This window comes from Protopterus annectens, chromosome 2.part0 (genome assembly GCF_019279795.1).
Source record: "Protopterus annectens isolate FY-2018-M chromosome 2.part0, PAN1.0, whole genome shotgun sequence".
NCBI classification, from domain to species: Eukaryota; Metazoa; Chordata; order Ceratodontiformes; family Protopteridae; genus Protopterus; species Protopterus annectens.
The window spans coordinates 58,077,095-58,097,601 of NC_056728.1; the positions used below are offsets into that span (position 1 = coordinate 58,077,095).

The window sequence follows — 20,507 nt, forward strand, 5'->3', positions numbered from 1 at the left end:
TGGTTCCTTACCATAATTGTAGATGTTCTAGTAGATCAGTGTTGCAGTACCTTTTCCCTCCTTTTTTCTCTTGTACTCCTGGGGTTAGGGTGGGACCCATGCCTAACACCCCCCCCCCCCCATGTATTTCTAATCCTCCAGTCATTACCAAGCATTAGTCAGAGTAGTCAGTGGGGACAGGTCATGCCCCCCTGGGTAATATCCAGGCACTTGTACCTCAAACAAGAAAGACCTCAAGATGGCACCACCTGACCACCCTTTTATACCACCAGTGTCAGCTAATGGGGGTGTCCACTGGTTCAGGGATGGTAAAATCCTGCGGTATTTGAGTTGGCCACAAACTACAGCATAGCAAAGTCCCAAGACTTAGTACTGCAACATTAATCTACTTGAACATCTATATTTATGGTAAGTTACCAACACAAGTGTACTTTCCAGTTAAGTTACTTATAAAGCTGTACTTTCGCATGGGATATTCCTGTGCACCTTTCTGCTATTCCTGATACAATGCATTGTCAGTTCAGGAAACAAATCAGACCTAATACTGATTGTCCTTTTTAGCCACCATGAGGCATTGTTTCAGGCATTTGAGACCCTGGTGGGTACAGGAAGCTTTGCAAGTCCTAGCTAGTCAGGTCTCCCACAGTGCTGCAGAGCATGGCTGCAGTTATAGGCTCCTTAATCCCACCAGGTGTGCCAGCCGGTGCCTGTTATGTTACTGAAGCTGTTAAGAAACCTTGCACTCAGCAGGTCTGTGCCTTTTGGTAGAAACTGCTGACCATCTGGGTGGACTGGCATCCTGTGCCAACCACTTCACCTAATTAGCTTAACAGTGTTCTGAACTTCCTCGGTCACCTGCATGAATTGGACTACAGTTATTCCACAGTACACGTGTTTGCGCCTGCTGTTTCTGCCTGTCATGACATTGGGAATGACAGAATTGTGGCCTTGCAGCTCCTTAAATGAGTTCTGCATCTTCATCCTCCTTTGCAGAACTCCTTCCTCTATGAAGTCTGAATGTCACAGTTTTGAGAGATTTCCCCACTAACTTCCTGGTGTTGAAGCTAATCTCTTGGAAAACTCTTACCGGTGGCCATCACTTCTGCTTGCTGAATATTCGAACCTCAAGTTTGGAGAACATTACCTGATCTTTAACAAGAACTTGGTTATGCCTGAAGATTAGCTTGCATATGTTCTCCATGTCTCACTGTTGCAGTCATTACATTTGGGTAATCTGTTGGCAGGTTGCCCTCGGTCGGCCTGAATAACAAAGTCTTGGGTCCTGCGTCGGTTGCTGTCTCCTCTTCCATGACGTCAGGTAGTCAGGGGTATAAAACATGCAGCCGATGCTATTTTATTCAGTCTCACCACGCGGTGCCCGAAGCAGAAGCAGTTTGCAAGTGCTGGTCGACAGACTCCTGAAATTTTTGCATTCGAGTTTCAGAACCGAAGTCTTCAAACTAAAGCCAAGTACCCTGTTGGGGAAACTTTTTCTTGCTCCTTACTGATGTCAATAAAAGTTAATAATTGCATTACTTGTGGGAAGCAAATACCTCATGAGGATTTTCATTTGTACTGCATTCCTTGCCTAGGCCCAGATCACAATGTGCTTTGCTGTCGGTTTTGTGCTAGATTTAACCAACTCACTATTAAGTGTCGGTATATTTTTGCTTCTAAATATTTTGGTTCAAGATTTAATTATCATGAAATGTCCGTTAGCAATCCGACTACCGGAGTTCACAAAAAACGCAAAGAAAAAGAGAGACAGACCGTCGATGTCCAAAACCGACAGCAAAGCTTCTCCTAAGCCAGTCACCGGTACTCAGTGAGTTGCTTTCGCAGCCCCTGATACCCGCTACTTTTGAGTCGCAGGCCTCTACCGAGACCCATTCGAAGTCCGGTATGCCGCAAGATTCTCAGAGTATTGAACCCGTGGATGTCTCTCCCTTGGATGGATCCGGAGCCGCTAAGCAGGTACCGGCTTCTGAGGTTTACAGGCCACAACATTTTTATATTAAAACGATGCCAGCCTCAAAAACAAGGTCAAAAACATCATCTATGTCTAAAAAACCGACACATGAGCCACGTGCTCAGGCCCCTATGCCTAAAAAAAGTTGATCAAAATGGCTGAGGATTTAATTACCTTGATCAGGGGTTCCCAACCCCCCCCTGCTAAGAGGCCTAGGCAAGGCACTGATTATGAATCTTCAGATCAGATTTCCATTTCTTCTGATCAGGAATTTTCTAGTCCACCCTATGAGGATTCTGATGCAGAGGAATCCATCCCATCTGCATCTCCTCCAGAGGATTACTCTTTTGAAGAGACTTTACATACTTTAAGGGAATATTTTCACTGGGAGAGTCAGGACTTCTCTGAATCAAAGAAGAGGCTTAGGGATTTCCTTCTTCTTCCTCAGCATAGGCCTTTGGCAATACCTCCTGTATTAGACATTGTTGATGTTTTCAGAATCAAGCATGGCTCCTAATTCCCAGCCTCCGGCTCCTAGTAAGCCAGACAGATGTTACAGGGTTCCCAACTCCCACAAATCTTTATTCAAAAATCCTGCTGCTGATCCTGAGACTATTTCTCAGGGTCCCAAGGGTGTAAAGGCCTCTACAGCCAAAAATCCTACCCTCTCTGACAGATTCCAGGACGCTGGATAGATCGGGAAAGAAGGTTTATACATCTGCAACCTTGGCAATCAGGACCTTAAACTGCCAGTTTCATATGCTTAAATATCAACAGCATGTTATGGGCTTACTGAAACGGAAAATTATGTTGATTTCTGATTGTGTGGAAAATAGTTACAGGAATTATTGCATTCAGCATAACAGGTTGGAAAGCATACTTTGCAGTGTGGTTTTGATTCCTTGGAGGCCTCTTGTAGGGCTGCCGTTACTGGATCTGTCATTAGAAGGCATGCCTGGCTCAAGGAGCAAAATCTGCCTGATCATGTTAAAGCTAAATTGTTGGATGCCCCTTTGCAGCATGATACTCTGGTAATAAGGCAGAAGAGGTTTTAAAGAAAATGGAAGACAAAGCTAAATCTGTGCAAACTGTAAAATATTTCTTGCAAGTGCAGCCAAAATTGGTCCTTTCCTGTGCCCAACAGAGTCACTCAAGGCAAATCCAGGTGCTCAAAAGGCTCCAGATACCAATCACAGGGTTTTTACAGGTCAAAGCAATGGGGTGCCTCCACCTCCAAAACTGGAAGAAGCAAAGCACAACCCTACAGTAAGCAGTCTCAATGACTTTCCTCTACCATCACCAAGCACTTACCTTTTGACAGCCCCCTTGGGGGGAAAACTAGCACTTCATGCTCAAAGTTGGCAGTTAATTACCCAGGACAAGTGGGTATTAAACATAGTATCCCAGGGGTACAGATTTCATTTCCATACTTTGCCAATTCCAAATGGATGGCCGGATCTGCCACAAAACCAGTGGGCAGAGGCCCAGAAACAAGTCATGTCCCTCATGGATATGGGGGCTATTCAGCCAGTACCAGAAAAGGAAAAAGGACAAGGTTTTTATTCAAGACTTTTTCTGGTACCAAGAAAAGACAATTCATGGTCTCCAATACTGGACTTATCGATTTTGAACACATTCCTGGACATTCCAAAATTCAAAATGCTGACTTTACAACAGCTACTACCTATGCTAGGCAGGAATGCTTGGTTAGTAACTCTAGACTTAAGAGGCATACCTCAATAAGGAAATCATGCAGACGATACCTCCGCTTCAAAGCAGGTTTTTTGCATTACCAATTCTCTGCACTGCCCTTTGGCTTATCTACTGTGCCCAGGGTCTTTACAAAGTGCCTGGCACCAGTAATTGCATTCTGCAGACCAAGAAGCATTCAAATTTATCCTTATCTGGACAACTGTCTCATTCAAGCAGAGGACATTTGTAAAAAGGCTTTTAGCATGCCTAGGGTACACCATAAATAAAAAGAAATCACAACTGGTACCCTCTCAAATTACATTCCTGGGTGCAAGCTTGAATACAACTGCCCAGATGGCTTACCTTATGCCAGACAAAGGCAACTGACAACATACTTCAAACAAATGGCAAAAACCGTTATCTGCAAGACAAATTCTGCAGGCTTTGGGGTTCATGGCATCCTGCATTATACTAATTCTATATGCGAGACTGCATATGAGGAAACTTCAATGGTACCTAAAAAGTTTATGGAGTCAACATTGTCAGTCTGGAAACAATGATCCCTCTCATTCCTTGCCTACAACAGGAGTTTCTTTGGTGGGCAGAGATGTCACCAAAACAAGGGACTGTCATTCGCTTTACCCCCTGCCACCCAAACCCTAACTACAGACACATCAGACTATGCTTGGGGGGGCCCACCTGGTGGGGAGATGCATTCAGGGCAAATGGAGCCCCAACCAAATGCATCTGCATGTCAACCAGAAAGAGATGCTAGCTGTTCAGAATGCTCTGACAGCCTTCAAGGACTTACTTCATCCAGGACAACTACTGATAAAGACGGACAACACCACAATTATGTAGTACATAAACAAGCGGGGGGGGTACACATTCCTACCCCCTTTCCAGACTAGCCATGGCCTTGTGGAACACAGCCTTGATTTAAATACATCTTCAAGCTCAGTTCCTGCCAGGAAAACAAAATACTCTGGCAGACATCCTAAGCAGAAAACCTTATGGACTCGCACAAATGGAAACTGGATCCACAAATCTTCAGCATGTTAACACAGAAATGGGGGAGCCCAGACATAGATCTATTTGCCTCTCCCCAAAATTATCAGTTGGACAAATTCTGCACAAGAACTCATCATAAAAAAGCATGGAAAGTGGATGCTCTATCCTTCAGCTGGAAAAACCTATCAGTCTATGCCTTTCCCCCCTCTGCCTCTACTCTCCAAGGTCTTACTAAAAATCAGACAGGAAAAAACAAAAACTATCCTAGTTGCTCCAGACTGGCCTCGCCAGCACTGGTACCCACTTCTAAGGAATATGTCTCAACTTCCTCCGTGGTTCTTGCCTCAAATACCTCATCTACTGTCTCAGCAGAACAATCAAGTTCTTCACACTCCGCTCCAAACTCTTAATCTTGCACCATGGCCGATCATTTAATTATTCAAATAACACCTCTCAGTAAATCTGTGATGGATGTCATTTTGGAAGCCAGAAGGCCTAGTACTAGAAAATCTTATGCTGATAAATGGAAGAGATTCTGTACTTGGAACCAAGCACAAGGAACAGACACAGCAAAACCCAATATTCCTCAGATTTTACAATATTTGACTGAGATGCTCGACAAGGGCCCATCTTTTTCTTCAATAAAATCAATGCCTCTGCCATCTCGGCTCATTACAACACAGAGCCTCCCCTCTTTTCTCATCCTCTGCTTAAACAGTATCTTAGAGGGACCAAATATTTAAGGCCTCCCAGAAGATCGCCAACTCCTGCATGGGACAAAACTCACCCTGCCTCCTTTTGAACCAGCAGCTACTGTGGATATAAAATTTATATCTTGGAAAACAGCTTTTCTCTTGGCAGTCACTTCAGCAAGAACTGTTTCAGAATTGCAAGCTCTCATGGCAGTGGAGCCTTTTGTTACATTTTACCTGGACAGGGTGTCCCTCAGGACCAATGCTTTTTTTATGCCTAAGGTGATATCCAGTGTGGCTCTTAACCAGACCATTCACTTGCCAACATTTTACCCAAAAACGCAGAACAAGGGGAAGCAGATTCTGCATTCATTGGACGTACACAGACAACTAAGATTCTACTTACAGGACCAAATCTTTAAGAAAGTCTGAGCACCTACTGGTAGCTTTTGCTGCAGGGTCAGAGGGGGAAGGCTATATCATATCAGACTATTTCTAAGTGGATAAGCCAGTGCATTCATTTCTGCTACTTGCACCATGGTAAACCTGTGCCCAAGGGGATCAGATCACATTACACCAGGGCTGCCTCTACTTCAGCAGTTTTTCTCAGAGGGGTTCCAACCAAAGACATTCTAGAAGCTGCTACTTGGAGCTCTGTTCCTACCTTCAAAAAGCATTATCATTTGCCGCTCTTCTCCAAATCCAGGGCAGGTTTTGCCACTGAAGTTCTGCAGGACCTTATAGCCACTCCTAATGCTGTTTAGTTCCATCCTCCCATCCATAGCTTTGGGATTCTACCCAAATGTAATGACTGCAACAGTGAAGCATGAAGAACATAGTACAGTCGTGTACATACACTTACCATAAATGTAGATGTTTGAGTGTATTCATTATTGCAGTCTGGGTTACCCACCCGCCATCCCCCTTTCTATACCTTTTCTTTCCTTCATCCATCATATTGGGTGACTTCAACTACCCGAATATAGACTTGGAACATTACTCAAGCCCTAACTTTCTAGCCCAACGGTTCCTGGAGTTCATAAATTCAAATGCCATGGAACAGCTAGTCACTGTTCCCACGAGAGGAGAAAATATACTAGATCTCATTATCACAAACATGGGGACAAAATGCTCCACACCGGAAGTATATCCCTCATTGGTGAGATCTGATCATAAACTAATCTCACTGGAAATCCACATCCCGCCCCCACCCCAAACAAAAAAGATCACAGTGAAGAACTTCTCTAAAGCAAACTTCACACTACTCAAGACTGGTGTGGTATCCTTCAAGGCCCCTGAGCCAGTGGAAACCACAACCCAAGCTGGAAGCCCTTACAAATGCCTTCTATGAACACCTCCAGGACTGCATGGATCAGGCAGTCCCAAATAAAACCAAGACTCTTTCCACAAAGGGCAAACGTCCAGTCTGGTGGACCCCAGCCATTAACAAACTTTACAATAAGAGGAGAAAGCTATTACATGATAGAACAAAATCCATAAAAGGGAAGTCACCCTGATCATTATTAGTAAAAATTACGAGCACTCATAAAATCAACTAAGGCCAATTTTGAGAGAAAAATTGCCATGGATTCAAAGGACAATCATAAGGCCTTTTTCAGCTATGTTAGGAACCTGGGTGGAAACTCCCAGATATGCTCAGAATTAGTCTAAAATGATACAAAATCACTGAACCCACAGACATTGCCAACATACTGGCAGACAGGTTCAGTGCAAACTTCACCCCCCTCCCCTAAAGGAGAGATAACTATCCCAACAGAGTGTAGCCTCCCAGACATCTCAAATGCGCAGGTGAAAGCTGCTCTCTCTAAAGCTAAAAACACAGCATCAATGGGACCGGATGGTGTCCCCGGCTGTGTGCTACGAGCTAAATGAGGAATTAAACCCGCACATAAGGCAGCTGTTTAATCTCAGCCTTACCACAGGATACGTGCCCAAGGAGTGGCGTACGGCAACTGTGGTCCCACTCCACAAAGGCAGTGCCTCTACGGACCCTGGTAATTACCGCCCAGTAAGCTTAACAAGTCTAGTCTGCAAAGCTATGGAGAGGATCATAATGGAGCTCATAAACAAAGATATAGGGGACTTGCAGACATTGGACCCGACCCAGTTTGGCTTCGTCAAGGGCAGATCATGCCTTTTGAACTTGGTCGACTTCTTCAAAACAGTCACCAAGGCCATTGATGAGGGAAAGGCAGTCCATACAGCCTACCTTGACCTTGCAAAGGCTCTCGACACAATACCGCACTCGGTATTGTAGAAAAACTTACCAGCTTAAATGTAAACCCATATGTCACAAGATGGGTTGCAAACTGGCTTAAGGACAGAACCCACAGGGTTAGAGTTGCTGGCGCTATGTCAGACTCCAAGCCGGTCACAAGTGGTGTCCCACAGGGCTCGGTCCTTGGCCCCCTATTGTTCGGCATCTACTTCTCAGAAGTACAGGCCAACATGGGAGGACTTTGGCTGACAAAGTTTGCAGACGACTGCAAACTGGGCGCCATAGTGGAAAGTGCATCGGACACGGATATCCTTCAGAAGGGACTCATGGAAACAGATAGCTGGTGCCAGAGCCATGGCCTGAAGTTAAACGCCAAAAAATGTATAGTCAATACCCTTCGGGAAAAACAAGGTAACCCCAAGCTACCATATAGGTGGCAATCCACTAAGCACAAGAAGAGGTTATCAGGGACCTGGGGACCCAGGTTGACAGTGGCCTTTCTTTTGACACTCACGTTGCTAAAGTGGTTAGAAAGACCTTCTACATTGCCCACCTGATCATGAAGGGATTTACATCCAGATCTAGTGAGGTCATTGTTCCCCTGTACTCTTCACTTATCAGACCAATGATCGAGTACAGTGCCCCATTCGGGATGCATCTCACCCGACATCTGCAGCAATTGGAGAGACCCCAAAAGTTCCTCACCAAAAGGATAAAGGGACTCCAAAATCTGTCATATGCTGCCAGATTGAAGAAACTCCTGCTCTATTCAGTTGCATACCGTCTGCTCAGAGGTGACGTGCCTGACATACAAGGCCATGTCCAACCCGGAATTAATGGACATGCTCCACCTCAAAAAATCCAAATCCACCAAAACCACTAGAGCAAGCGACTTAAACCTTAGCACGGATATAAATAGGACGTGCTGGAGGGATAGATTTATCACTCAGACTCCCTATGCTGTGGAATAAAATCCCGGTCCATGTGAGGCAGAGCACCTCGCTGGCTCTGTTCAAGAGAAATCTTGACCTGTGGATGGGAGATCGTAGGTTTATCCCGGGAATCATCTCTGTGTCACTGCTGGACAGAGGCACAACAAACTAATGGGCACAGTATTTTTTCATATAAGGGGTGGCGTAAGCCACAAAAATTTGGGCTAGGCTTATAAATGCCTTAGGGCAGATAGCCTAGTATAAACCTATGAACGTATACACTAAAGCCTATTTGGTGTACTTGCTTTTAGGTGAAGGTAAAGTTTGTTGCTAAAAGTGCATTTATACATATTTCTGTTTTATATATATATATATATATATATATATATATATATATATATATATATATATATATATATACATATACATTTTTTTTGCTCCCCATTTGGGGGGCACCTGACATCTGGGGCAAGAAAAACTGAATAAAATGGCGTCAGCTGCATGTTTTATATCCCCGACGACCTGACTTCATGGAAGAGGAGACCGCAACTGACGCAGGACCCAAGACTTTGTTACTCAGGCCGACTGAGGGCAACCTGCCAACAGATTACCCAAATGTAATGACTGCAACAGTGAATACACTCGAACCTCTACATTTATGGTAAGTATACACAACTGTACTTTCCTTCTGACAGTGGTTTCAGAAATGGTCTTAAACTGGTGCATACACCACGTCCTGTGCTGGGGCAAAACCCAGGGGTGAAACAGGATTTGATACTATACTATAGGCATGCGTCATCAGTTTCAGATTTTAGTTAAAGCACATCCAAGAGTTGGAAAACTGTGCACCTGCTTTCTCTCTGTTGTTCGCAGGAAGGTCTGATGATTATCCATTTTCCAGGTGAATTGCTCACTGCTTGCTGAAAAAGAAATTGTCAAATGCCACTCTACTTGAGGCATGGGCTGCTGCTTGTACTTGCTCAAAGAATGTTTTCATTGCAGTCTGTGCCATTGGCACTTTGTCTTCAGTGTATGCCTTCACCAAGCTCGGTCAGTGTATGACTACGGCTGTACTTTCTTAACGAAGTTTTGGTCTTTACCTGTCTTTTCTCTTTGTCTAATGTGGCAGTTTACTGCTTGGGACTTGTGTATCATCATCAACGACCCTGCCTTATGTTATATTATCAGTTGCTGTATGAGGGGGACCCTACTTAATGGGTCACAGGTGCCCTGTTACATTCTCCCTCCATGTATGGTTGGTCAGTCCATTCAGACAATTCAGTATTGGCTATTACGTTCTGTGTAAAATTGGGCATGTGTTGTATACTTTTGTATTTCTTGTCCCTGGAAATGTCAGGCAGGGATAGATGTGTACATTTCTTAGTAGTTTAGGTGCCTTCATTGTTACTGTTACTTGTACCTTCATTGTTATTGTTACTTGAGTTTCAGAAAGTATAGGCTGATGGGGCTAGGCACACTTGCAGCGATGCTGTATGCTTACTGTGCAAGTGTTGCTGCCAGCTACAAATGAACATGGGGACCATTTTGGTTAGAGAGAGTGAACCCACCCATAACAGCACTATGAGGGGTGTCCTCATAAAACACTTTTGTCATATTAGTTAATTTATTTAAAATGTCATGTTTCCTGGATAATACTGTAAACCTGTTAGCATTGTATGCACAGTTTTCTATAAATGCCATGCTCATTTTGTGTATATTTTCTTTAAAACTCTTTTCAGGATTGTTTAAGGAGGACAACCCATATTCCAGATTTGAAAACAACTGATAAATGTTCATCACCTTGGGTGGTGCCAGGATGTGAAGAATAACCATGGGACCTGAAGCTTCTGTTCAACTGTAATGCTAACTGTAGAAACTTCTAAAGCCAGATTTCTGCATTTTTGATGAAGCTGAACTCCTCACCCCCAAACCAGTTATAGAGTTTCCTAGGTGCATGGCACAGCTTACATAATCTTTGGATAAATGAGGTATTACCTCAAAGTTAATGGTGACTTTTCTGATTTAGTGCTAGGCTTCTGTTATTACTTGCAAGCTTACCAGATGGAACAGAATTGTTTACAGCATTAGCTTGCATTATACTACATTCCTTTAAATATAAGAACACTTTTTTTCTTTACCCTTAACTCTGATTGTAGTGTTGAGGTAGTTACTGTCAATAATTGGAAGAGGCATGTATTCCGCTGTCTGTAAAGGAGAATTGTCACCCATTCACCAGGGAGGTAAGTATTAAACTGAACAGTAGGAGCCCCAAAGTTGTTTTTGCCACAGAACACACTTCATTTTTGCTTTACATGAACTTCCTTTGACAAGATTTTTTTTACTTTCAGATACAGACATATGTACGCAAGATGGATGCTGCTGAACTAGTAGTAAATTTTGTGCAATAATTCTACAGGCTGCCTAATAGATTGTTAAATGTTTACTTTGATACCATGCTCCCCTGCATTTAAGATTATGTTAAAGGGGTCATATCTGCTTGATTAACAATGAACCAAGTCTTTTAATGGTTTTTGAATTTTGACCTGGAAGTAACTGCAGGCCATTGATATCACAATGCAAGAATAGTGGTGATCTACAATATGATTAGTTCATGTGACCCCCCACTTAAAACACGAGCTCTGTATTCAGTAGTCATAGTTGATTTTTTTGTGTTTTGTTAATAATGCAAAGTAACAGTTAATTTCCTGCTGAAAAAAATGTCAACTTCCTTTAGAAATATAAATTTGAAAATTGGGCTGCTGTACTTATTAATGGTCATTCATCACCTTTTTTCAACTGCCTTCCTTTATACCTCATTGCAGAATTGCTTCTTTTCCTTGTATTTCACTTAACTTTTAACTAACAAAGACACACGAGTGGACCATTAACTGCGCTAAGATTCTTATGGCAGTATAAAGGAGCTTTTCAGTGATAATGCACTTGAACAATCTGCCACTGACCTGTCTGGATGCAATGTCCATAGCAAGTGTTTAATTTATAGCTCTGTGTTTCGCCAGACTCTTCTGTGGAGGATTTTTTTGAAGGAACAGTAGAGACATTACTTTCACTATGGGACACCAGACTTCTGGCTGTGATGTGCGACCTAACATCTCCACTTTTGTTCTTTTTCAGGAGGTGTAATTGCAGAGAAAGTTGCGCCTCCTTTTTACACTAGTGCAAAATCATGAATATATAGTGTCATAAGCTAGTTATTGCTTTACCCAGGTTACCCAAACAGTTATGCCACATACCAGTCTCACTCTTCCTGCTAAACTTTAAAATTGTGGTCTAAAATAAAGTTGTCTTGATTTAATGTAAATAATTACAAAGTGTGAATATTCATTTTTGCCAAGTTATTCTGCTTTAACTCTTAATTTTCTCATTGGAAGCTGTCAGCTGTGAATATTGTTTTGCTTGCCAGTCCTGCCTGAGAAACAAGATTTTCTACTGTGTTTGAGTACAGTATGTAAAACGTGCTGGTAACCTAATAATTTGTTTGTCTTCATAACCAGATAGAGTAGACTGGAGATTAATATGCTTAGTTTTTCAGAGGAGGGGAGAGAATAAAAACAGTATGCATTCTTTTGCAAAGGTTGGCTTAGTTTTAGTTGTGAAAGGTGTTGTGTGTTTGTTAATTTTACAGTCTAGCCTGCTTGATACCTTGCCTAAGTCCATTATTCTTGCTTTTACTTGGTCACTTTCTAAGACCAGTTCCATTTCATGTCATTTTCCATATGACCATTGAAGTTTTTTTTTTAATATGTACAATTGCAGTGTGTTTACTGCAACAAACTTGACCATATTACAAAACTCTCCAGTTGCTCTCATCACAGTTATTGCATTCTGGTAGCTTAAACCACCCTTAAGAGTAACATCACTCATTCAAGTGATGTTTTCTTCTGCCTTTTGGAGCTCTTTTTTAAATAGTTTTGATAATTTTTCTGTTAACATTTAAGAGGTCTTCATATATTTGATCACTATATCTCGCTATTGCAATGAGTTCATCTGTTTATGAAAAAAACATGATCATCCAACGTATGCCCGCATTCCTGTGCTGAATGAATAAATGTACTTTAGAAGCTGTCTGCAAACATTTCTACATGCACACACATGCAGTGAAGCTTAATGATCAGCTTATAACAGGACCGAGCACATAACGTAATAAACTGCAGTCATCCTGCTGTCTTAGATCTTAAGATGCATATTGATAGTTTATTCTAACTTGCTTCTAAGTACTAAAAGGCATAATATTTATGTGGAAAAAATAAAAATGTCATTTTTTTGTATGAAGTAAATTCTGACCTTACATGTAGCTCTGTTTGAAATAACATTGCATATGAATTAATCCACAAAGTGTAAACCCCAATATTGATTAAAGCTGGTGAATATTTCTTTCAGTTTTAAGTGTTTTGACACCATTTGGAACCTTCATCTTTCATTTCTGAACCAAATGTTTTTAACTGCTGAAATAGTGTATGTACTACAAATTGGCGTTTCTGTACTTCATAGTCCAAGTGGATCTCTGGTCTGTGCTTTATTTTTTACTTTCTCCTGAAAAGTTGTGAATGAATTACAGCAAGCATCTTTACTTCATTGTAATAATTTGATTGCCCGCTGTTCACAGACCATTCATACTGTGTGAGGTGAGAGTCAATTTCAGGAGCAGTCATCAGGAATTAACTGTAAGTCCCTAACCCTGACTTCTGGTGGCTGACAGACCTTGTTCACGCAGAGTCCTTCTGCACCATCCTATCATGTTTCTATGCCCCCAAATTAATCCCTACAAGGGCTTCCTTCACTGGCTTGGAAGAACCAAGCCCACAGTACACTAGTCGGTGGCCTTTGTGACCTGCAATTTTCCGTTTGCAGTGGATCAAATCAGCTGATGGGAAATCACCATTCCCTTCTCCTCAGGATGGACAACCCAGCACTACCAATTCACTTCCACTCTTCCCCACCTTTGCTCTTCCAGCAATCAAGCTATTTGGATTCAGGTGTTAAGATAATTCTCTGCACCAGTAAGCTGGGTCACAGCAAACACATTAATTACTGGGTTTCGAAGGTGTTCATAGTTTCTCAACTGGTTTACTTGGATCTGACTTTATGGAGGCTTTGCTGTAAACAGTGCAGACATGTACATGTTTGGCTTACCGTGTGGTCCTTTGTTTATAAAAATGTTGTAGTTACCCTGAACTGTGTGTTGAGGTGGAGCTGATGTTCATTTTGATCACTGTTGCAGTAGTCCTTATTACTGGGACTCGAGCTACAGAAGGTCCAACATCAGTCCCCTCTCCCTTCCATTCATTGCAGATGCACCTCTATTGAGGATGTTAGGAATGCTGCCAATATAAAACATATTTGTTCACACCATTTTAGATCGATCTTGTAGCTTACAACTTACGCATTTGTATGTACATTGCACCCATTATTTGGCATAGTTTGGCCTTTTATGAAGCTGAGAACAGTTTTCTCGAGGCCTACACCTCATACCTCATCTGCCATGGTGTTAAGTTCATTCTTGACCTCTTGATACCCCCTCCCCCAAAATAAAAAGCGAATTGAAGGAGGGGGTGGAAGGAAACATAGCTAACACAACCATGGTATCTCTGAAGTCCCACTGTGGCTTGAGGATGTAGATCCCAGTGAGGTACATTTTGCAGTCCCTGGACTATACATGACCGCATCCTTAGGCCCCTAACACCCTTCCACTTTTGGAGGTTATCGTACTAAGGGAAAGAAACCTGTTGCATCAAGCCAGTGGCTGAAGGCTCTTAAAGCAAACATCGCTTTGATGCCAGTGCATGAAGGCCTCTATCTCAAAAGAGGAAGATGGGCAACCCACTGTCAGGAGGAGCTGATGGAGACTGTTGAAAGGTGGAAGGCCAGGAGCTCTGTCGTAAGGTCCGGACTTGCAAGGTGAGATGTCTCATATAAAAAGACTCAAAAGGAGAAAGTTCATCTGTCCAAGGTTTACCTGCATTTGTCTACTACCCAGGGATTTGGCAGCGGCCATCCCACTCCCCTTATCCTGGCTATTTCCAAACAGTAGACCTCCATTACTCAGAGCTTCCTTCAAGCCTAAGAAAACTTACAGCCAAACTCCAAACTTCTGTGCCTGGACCCCCCCCCCCCCAGCAAAAAGAAGAGAAAGTAGGTTACCTCTTGAAGGTAGAGTATTACACCTCTCAATCTAAAGAGGAAGAATTGAATAATTTCTTCCCCATTAAGATATGGTAGTGACACCGAAGACTGTTTCACCCAGAGAGGAAACCTCATTTGGTGTACTTCAAATGAAAAGCTATGTAGGCATTAGAGCCTCAAAAAATGCTTTGGTTTGCTGGGTTTGGATATGCGGCTATTCATTGTGTTTTGCGGCCCCTTAAGATGCTTTTATGGCAGACTCCTGCGTCAAGGAAACCTGACTGGTTCTATATGAGCCAAGAGTCCTACATATTCCTCTGGAAGAACCTTCTGTCCAATGCGGCAGTGGTGTCTATGGCTCCAGGGAAGGGGGGTCCTAGTTAGTTCCTTTAAAAAATGTCGAAGAATGCAAACCAGTTTGTGAAGAAATGTTTACCAAGTTATGACTAGCCTTCAGGGCAGTACATTTTTGGTCACATGACTATATGCTAAAATGTTTTCCTAGACCAACTGAAATAGAATAAAAGTAAAAATAAGGCACCAAAGCTACACACTTAAACTATCCACTATTACTTTTATTAAAAAGAACAGAGGGTGAGCGCTTTCCCAACTCAATGTTGCTTCATCAGACAATGCAAATGCAAACCATGCTGGGTTAAATACTTAAGCAATCAAGGTCATTTCAAACATTTAAAGCAATGTAGTCAAACAATTAAACACTGTTGATGCACAACTCATAAAAACATATATAACAAAGTTAAAACCAATGCTGAAGTCTGTGTGGAAGCCACCATTATTATTTATACTATAAATATATTCCATATAAAAAAATCTTCCTGACTGTAACAATTTTATCATAAAACTTAAAAGTTAATGTTTAAGACAAGGAACTAATGAGGTACAACCATTCAAACCTGGATATCTATCTGCGTTTAACTTAAGAATCCATTTTTGTTCTGCCTCTTCTGTATAATTCTCTACATCCCCACCTCTATTTGTCCTTAGTATTTGTTGTAAGACCAAAAATTTAAAAGAATGAGTACCATTTGTATTTAAAATATTATCAGCCAGGGCATTAGACTGCTTCTGGTTTCGTATATCTCTCACATGTTCTAATATTCTATCTTTAAAGGTTCTATTTGTTTTTCCTATATAGTAAGCATGACACACTTGACAAAAACTAAAATAAATAACATCTGTGCTCTTACAGTCATAATATTTCTTAGTATGTAACTTAAAATGTTTCACTGGATGGATGTACTCATTTTTAGTATATATGTACTGACAGGCTGCACAGTTCCTACATGGAAAAGTGCCTGGTCTGTTAGAGAAATTTTTCCTATGAGGATATATGATACTGGATCCCCTTAGAATGACACCAGAAGCTTAGCCAATTGTTGAAGTCAATAATTTTGTCCTTGTACTGTGGTATCATTCTGGCTGATGGCAGGATGCTACTCAGGGCTAGGGTCATACTTGCCTGGGCTTCAAGATTGGAGAGCTCCTCCATGTCTCTCTTCATGTAGTCCAGGGAGGTGTGTCTCAGGTCATTCACACCAACATGGACATTGACAGAGTCATATTTGTACTTGTAGAGTGACATGAGTACGTGCGTTATGTTATCTCTTCAAGAAGGTGTCTATGAAATCCATTTGAGAGAGCTTACATGGTTATTTATCAAAATCTTATCCAGATGTTAAGTTAGACATCGCTTCCAGAGTTAGGACTGGGTTTGCTTTGGTCATTCTGCAGGGTATGATACAACAGAGACTCTGTCAACCTCTGTATCATCATGAGCTGTGGGAATCATCTCAGTAGTTGCTTCTACTAAAGTAGTGATCTAAACAAGGAACATAATACAGTCCTGAAAGAATTTACTGTAATAGTAAATGATTAATCACTGTTGCAATTCTATTTTCCCACACACCATCCCCTCATTCTGGTTTTTGGCCTCCAGGGCTGGTCCTTTATAGGGCCTCAGGCCAGCTTAGGTCTTGGGTAGATCTGGAGAACCCACTTTCTTTTCTTCCTCCCTCAGCTTATATTTTTAGGGACTGAGTTTCTTTCTCTCCTTCTCCCTAGAGGTAAATTCCATTGCCATATTTTTATCTTTCAGGATAAGCGCCATTTACTTTTTTGGGCAAAAATGTTCTAAAGTGACATGACCAGATGTCTGTTTTATACAACAGAAACCCTGATATGCCTGGCAGAAAGACAGCCACCACATCTGAACTCTGGAAATTGGACAGGGCATTGGTCCATCTGCAGCTGAAGTCGAATTAATCAGTAATACTGCAACATTTATCTAACATCTATTGTTATAGTAAGTTCTTACACAGTTATATGTGCTGCCTGTTTGGAACTTGCATAAACTCCCCTGAATTTTCAATAATTTGTTGATGTACATTTTTCTGTCCTAGCAGCATTGATTTCTATGCATATGGTGAACTTCAGATATAAATATTTTTCTCCTGTATGGCATATACTCTTAAGATACTGCTCTGCACTTAAGATGTTCCTTTTTTCACATTTTTCTTCAGTCATCACAATTTTTATTTGCAACAAGGGATCCAGTGTTGTCTGTTTTCATCTGACTCAACATATGGAATCTCTGATCCAACTGGATTTGGCCTCAGCACCAAATTTGAAGCTTCCACTGTTCCAGGACACTGACTTTGCTTCCCTGCCTATAATTCTCTGAACAGTAATCCAATACCTCAGATCTCATTTGCCTCCTGAAGACTTCAGACACATTTTCGAGCGTTCTCTTATCCTTTGCTTTTTTCAGGTAATATTTTTGTAGTTGGTAAAACCCTTTTTACCCTTACTCCTCCTCTACCGAGAAAGTTATTTCTCTCAAGTTTGGCAATTTTTGTTGGATAGGATAGCCGTTAATGTTGATTAGTAGCAATTTTTTTAAGATATATGCTGAGGATAGTACTCAATACTTTACTGTGATAGTGTTTAATACTAGGTTAGGATTTTTCAATAGTGCTTATCTTTGATATAAAGTAGTTGTTCGACTGTACTTGCCGTGTTTTCTGTAGTTGAGATAGTTTTTGGGATGATTATGGCTGAGTAACAAGCCTTCAAAAAATATTCTGAGTGCAGGCATAAGTGACCCCATAAGGTCCTCACACTTTGTGTATGTTGTCTGGACACTGCAAATTTAGATACAGATTGTCTGCCATATGCTTTCTTTAGTGCTGGAGCTTTGCAAGCTCAACATGACCATATTGGTGGTGGTAGGTCTCCTTCCACCATAGACAGGGACCCTGGTTTCTGAGCCATCTTCTGCCTCCCCTGCTAAGAAACAGGAGAGGGCTAGGCTTTCTGTAAAGATCTCAGGTGAAGGCAAAGCAAAGAAAAGTGGACAAAAAGATAAAGATAAGGACAAATATACAACTTCTGCCAGCAAATGTTCATCGGATCAGTCGGGTACTAGTCGGACCACTACCTAAACTGACTAAGAAGTCAGAACTGATGGTATCCTGGTCCTGTCCATCCTGTCCTTGGAGCCATTGAGCCTAATATTGTACTCCCCAATTTTGCAAGAACGAGATACTCTAGGCCTTCGTCAGTGGCTTCTTATACTCTGTTGTTTCAGAGCTTAACAGAGTACAGTGTTGACAGGATGAAGAGAAAGCTCTTGAAGATGCAGATCCAGCTTGGGGTTCTGTCATTACTGATGTTCTTCATGTTTCACTGTTGCAGTCATTACATTTGGGTAATCCTGCTGGCAGGTTGCCCTCAGCTGGCCTGAATTTCAAAGTCTTGGGTCCTGTGTCGGCCGCTGTCGCCCCTTTCCTGACATCAGGTTGCCAGGGGTATAAAAGAAGTAGCCGACACCATTTTCTTCAGTCATTCTTGCCGCGTGGTGCCAGAAGCAGTTCGCAAGTGCCGGCCGACTCCTGAAATTTTCGTATTTGAGTTTCAGAACCGAAGTCTTCAATAAAGCTAAGTACCCCGTTGAGGAAACTTTTTTCTTGCTCCAGACCGATGTCAGAAAAAGTTAATAATTGTATTACTTGTGGAAAGCAAATACCTCATAAGGATTTTCATTCTTACTGTATTCCTTGCCTAGGCCCTGATCACAACATTTCTGGTTGTCGGTTTTGTGCTAAATTTAAGCAATACATCATTAAGCATTGGTATACTTTTGCTTTAAAGTATTTTGGTAGCAGGTTTAATTATCCTAAAATGTCGGATAGCCATCCGAGTACTGGAGTTTACAAAAAATGCAAAGAAAAGGATAGAGAAAATCAACCGAGGCCCAAAACCTACAACAAAGCTTCTCCTAAGCCAGTCGCCGGTTCTCAGTGAGGCACTTTCGCAGCCCCTGACACCCGCTACTTTAGAGTCGCAGGCCGCTACAGACTCCCACATGGAGTCGGCCATGCGGCTAGATACTCAAAGTATTGGAGCCTCAGACGCTAATCCCTCAGATGGGTCTGGAGCCGCTGAGCAGGTACTGGCTTCTGAGGGTGTATTCAGACCACAACATCTTTACATTAAAACAACTTCAGCTTCAAAGACAGACTAAGGCAACTTCTAAAGCAAAGAAACAAACTCATGAGCCATGTGTACAGGCCTCTATGCCCAAAAAACAGATCAAGATGGCCGAAGACCTGATTACCTTGATCAGGGGTTCCCATCCCTCTCCTGATAAGAGGCCTAGGCAAGAGACTGACTATGAATCTTCAGATCAGGTTTCTATTTCTTCTGATACCTCTTCTGATCAGGGATAGTCTTTACCCCCCATGAGGATTCTGATGCTGAAGAATCTATACCTTCAGCATCCCCTCCAGAGGATTATTCCTTTGGGGAAACCTTGCATAATATGAGGGAGCATTTTCACTGGGAAAGCCAAGATTTTTCAGAATCTAAAAAGAGGCTCAGGGATTTCCTTTTACTAACACAGCACAGGCCTCTAGCCATTCCCCCTGTGTTAGCGTAGATGTGTTTTCGGAGTCCAGTTTGACCCCTGACTCCTTACCTCCAGCTCCTGTTAAGCCTGACAGATATTACAGGGTTCCTGACTCACACAAATTTCTTTTCAAAAACCCTGCTGCTGACCCAGAAACTATTTCACAGGATCCCAAGGGAGTTAAGGCCTCTACAGCAAAAAATCCAACCCCCTCTGACAGAGATTCAAGGGCACTGGATAGATGGGGGAAAAAGGTTTACACATCTGCAATTTTGGCTATAAGGGCCTTAAACTGTCAGTTTCATATGCTCAAGTATCGGCAACATCTCATGGGGTTGATTAAACAGAAAATTATGTTAAATTCAGAATGTTCTGAAAACAAGGAAATGCAGGATTTATTGCATGCATCTGAACAAGCTGGAAAGCATACTTTGCAATGTGGTTTTGATTCTTTGGAGGCCTCTTGCAGGGCCGCAGTTATGGGTTCTGTAATTAGGAGGGCATGCTTGGTTAAAGGAACAAAATCTGCCTGATCATGTTAAAGTTAAGTTACTAGATGCACCTTTGCAGCATACTACTTTGGTGCTAAGGCAGAAAAGGTGATAAAATGGAAGACGAAGCTAAATCTTTGCAAACTGTTAAGAGTTTTTACAAGTACAGCCACCTAGGTTTAGTAGACACTGGCCTACAATAAATTGTTCCTTTTCCTGTGTCAGACAGACCTCATAGGGGCAGATCCAGATGCCCAAGGGGCAGATCTCGGGTGCAAGGTTCTTACAGGTCAAAACAATGGGGTGCTTCTACCTCCAAAGCAGGAGAAGATAAAGCACAAACATACAGAAAGCAGTCCCAATGACTTTCCCCTGCCTGCACCAAACACTTATCTTCTGGCAGCACCCTTAGG

The 20,507-nt window shown here is 42.1% G+C and overlaps 1 protein-coding gene across 1 annotated transcript in view; it reads left to right on the forward strand.

Moving 5' to 3' along the window:
• LOC122792699 (PTTG1 interacting protein) overlaps window positions 1-12,926 on the forward strand; it is a 743,791-nt gene extending 730,865 nt beyond the window's left edge. Inside the window, exon 6 of the mRNA XM_044060284.1 lies at window positions 10,275-12,926. Within this exon, the coding sequence (XP_043916219.1) occupies window positions 10,275-10,321 (47 nt within the window). The 3' untranslated portion in view covers window positions 10,322-12,926. The remainder of the gene's footprint in view (window positions 1-10,274) is intronic.
• The last annotated feature ends 7,581 nt before the right edge of the window (window positions 12,927-20,507 follow it).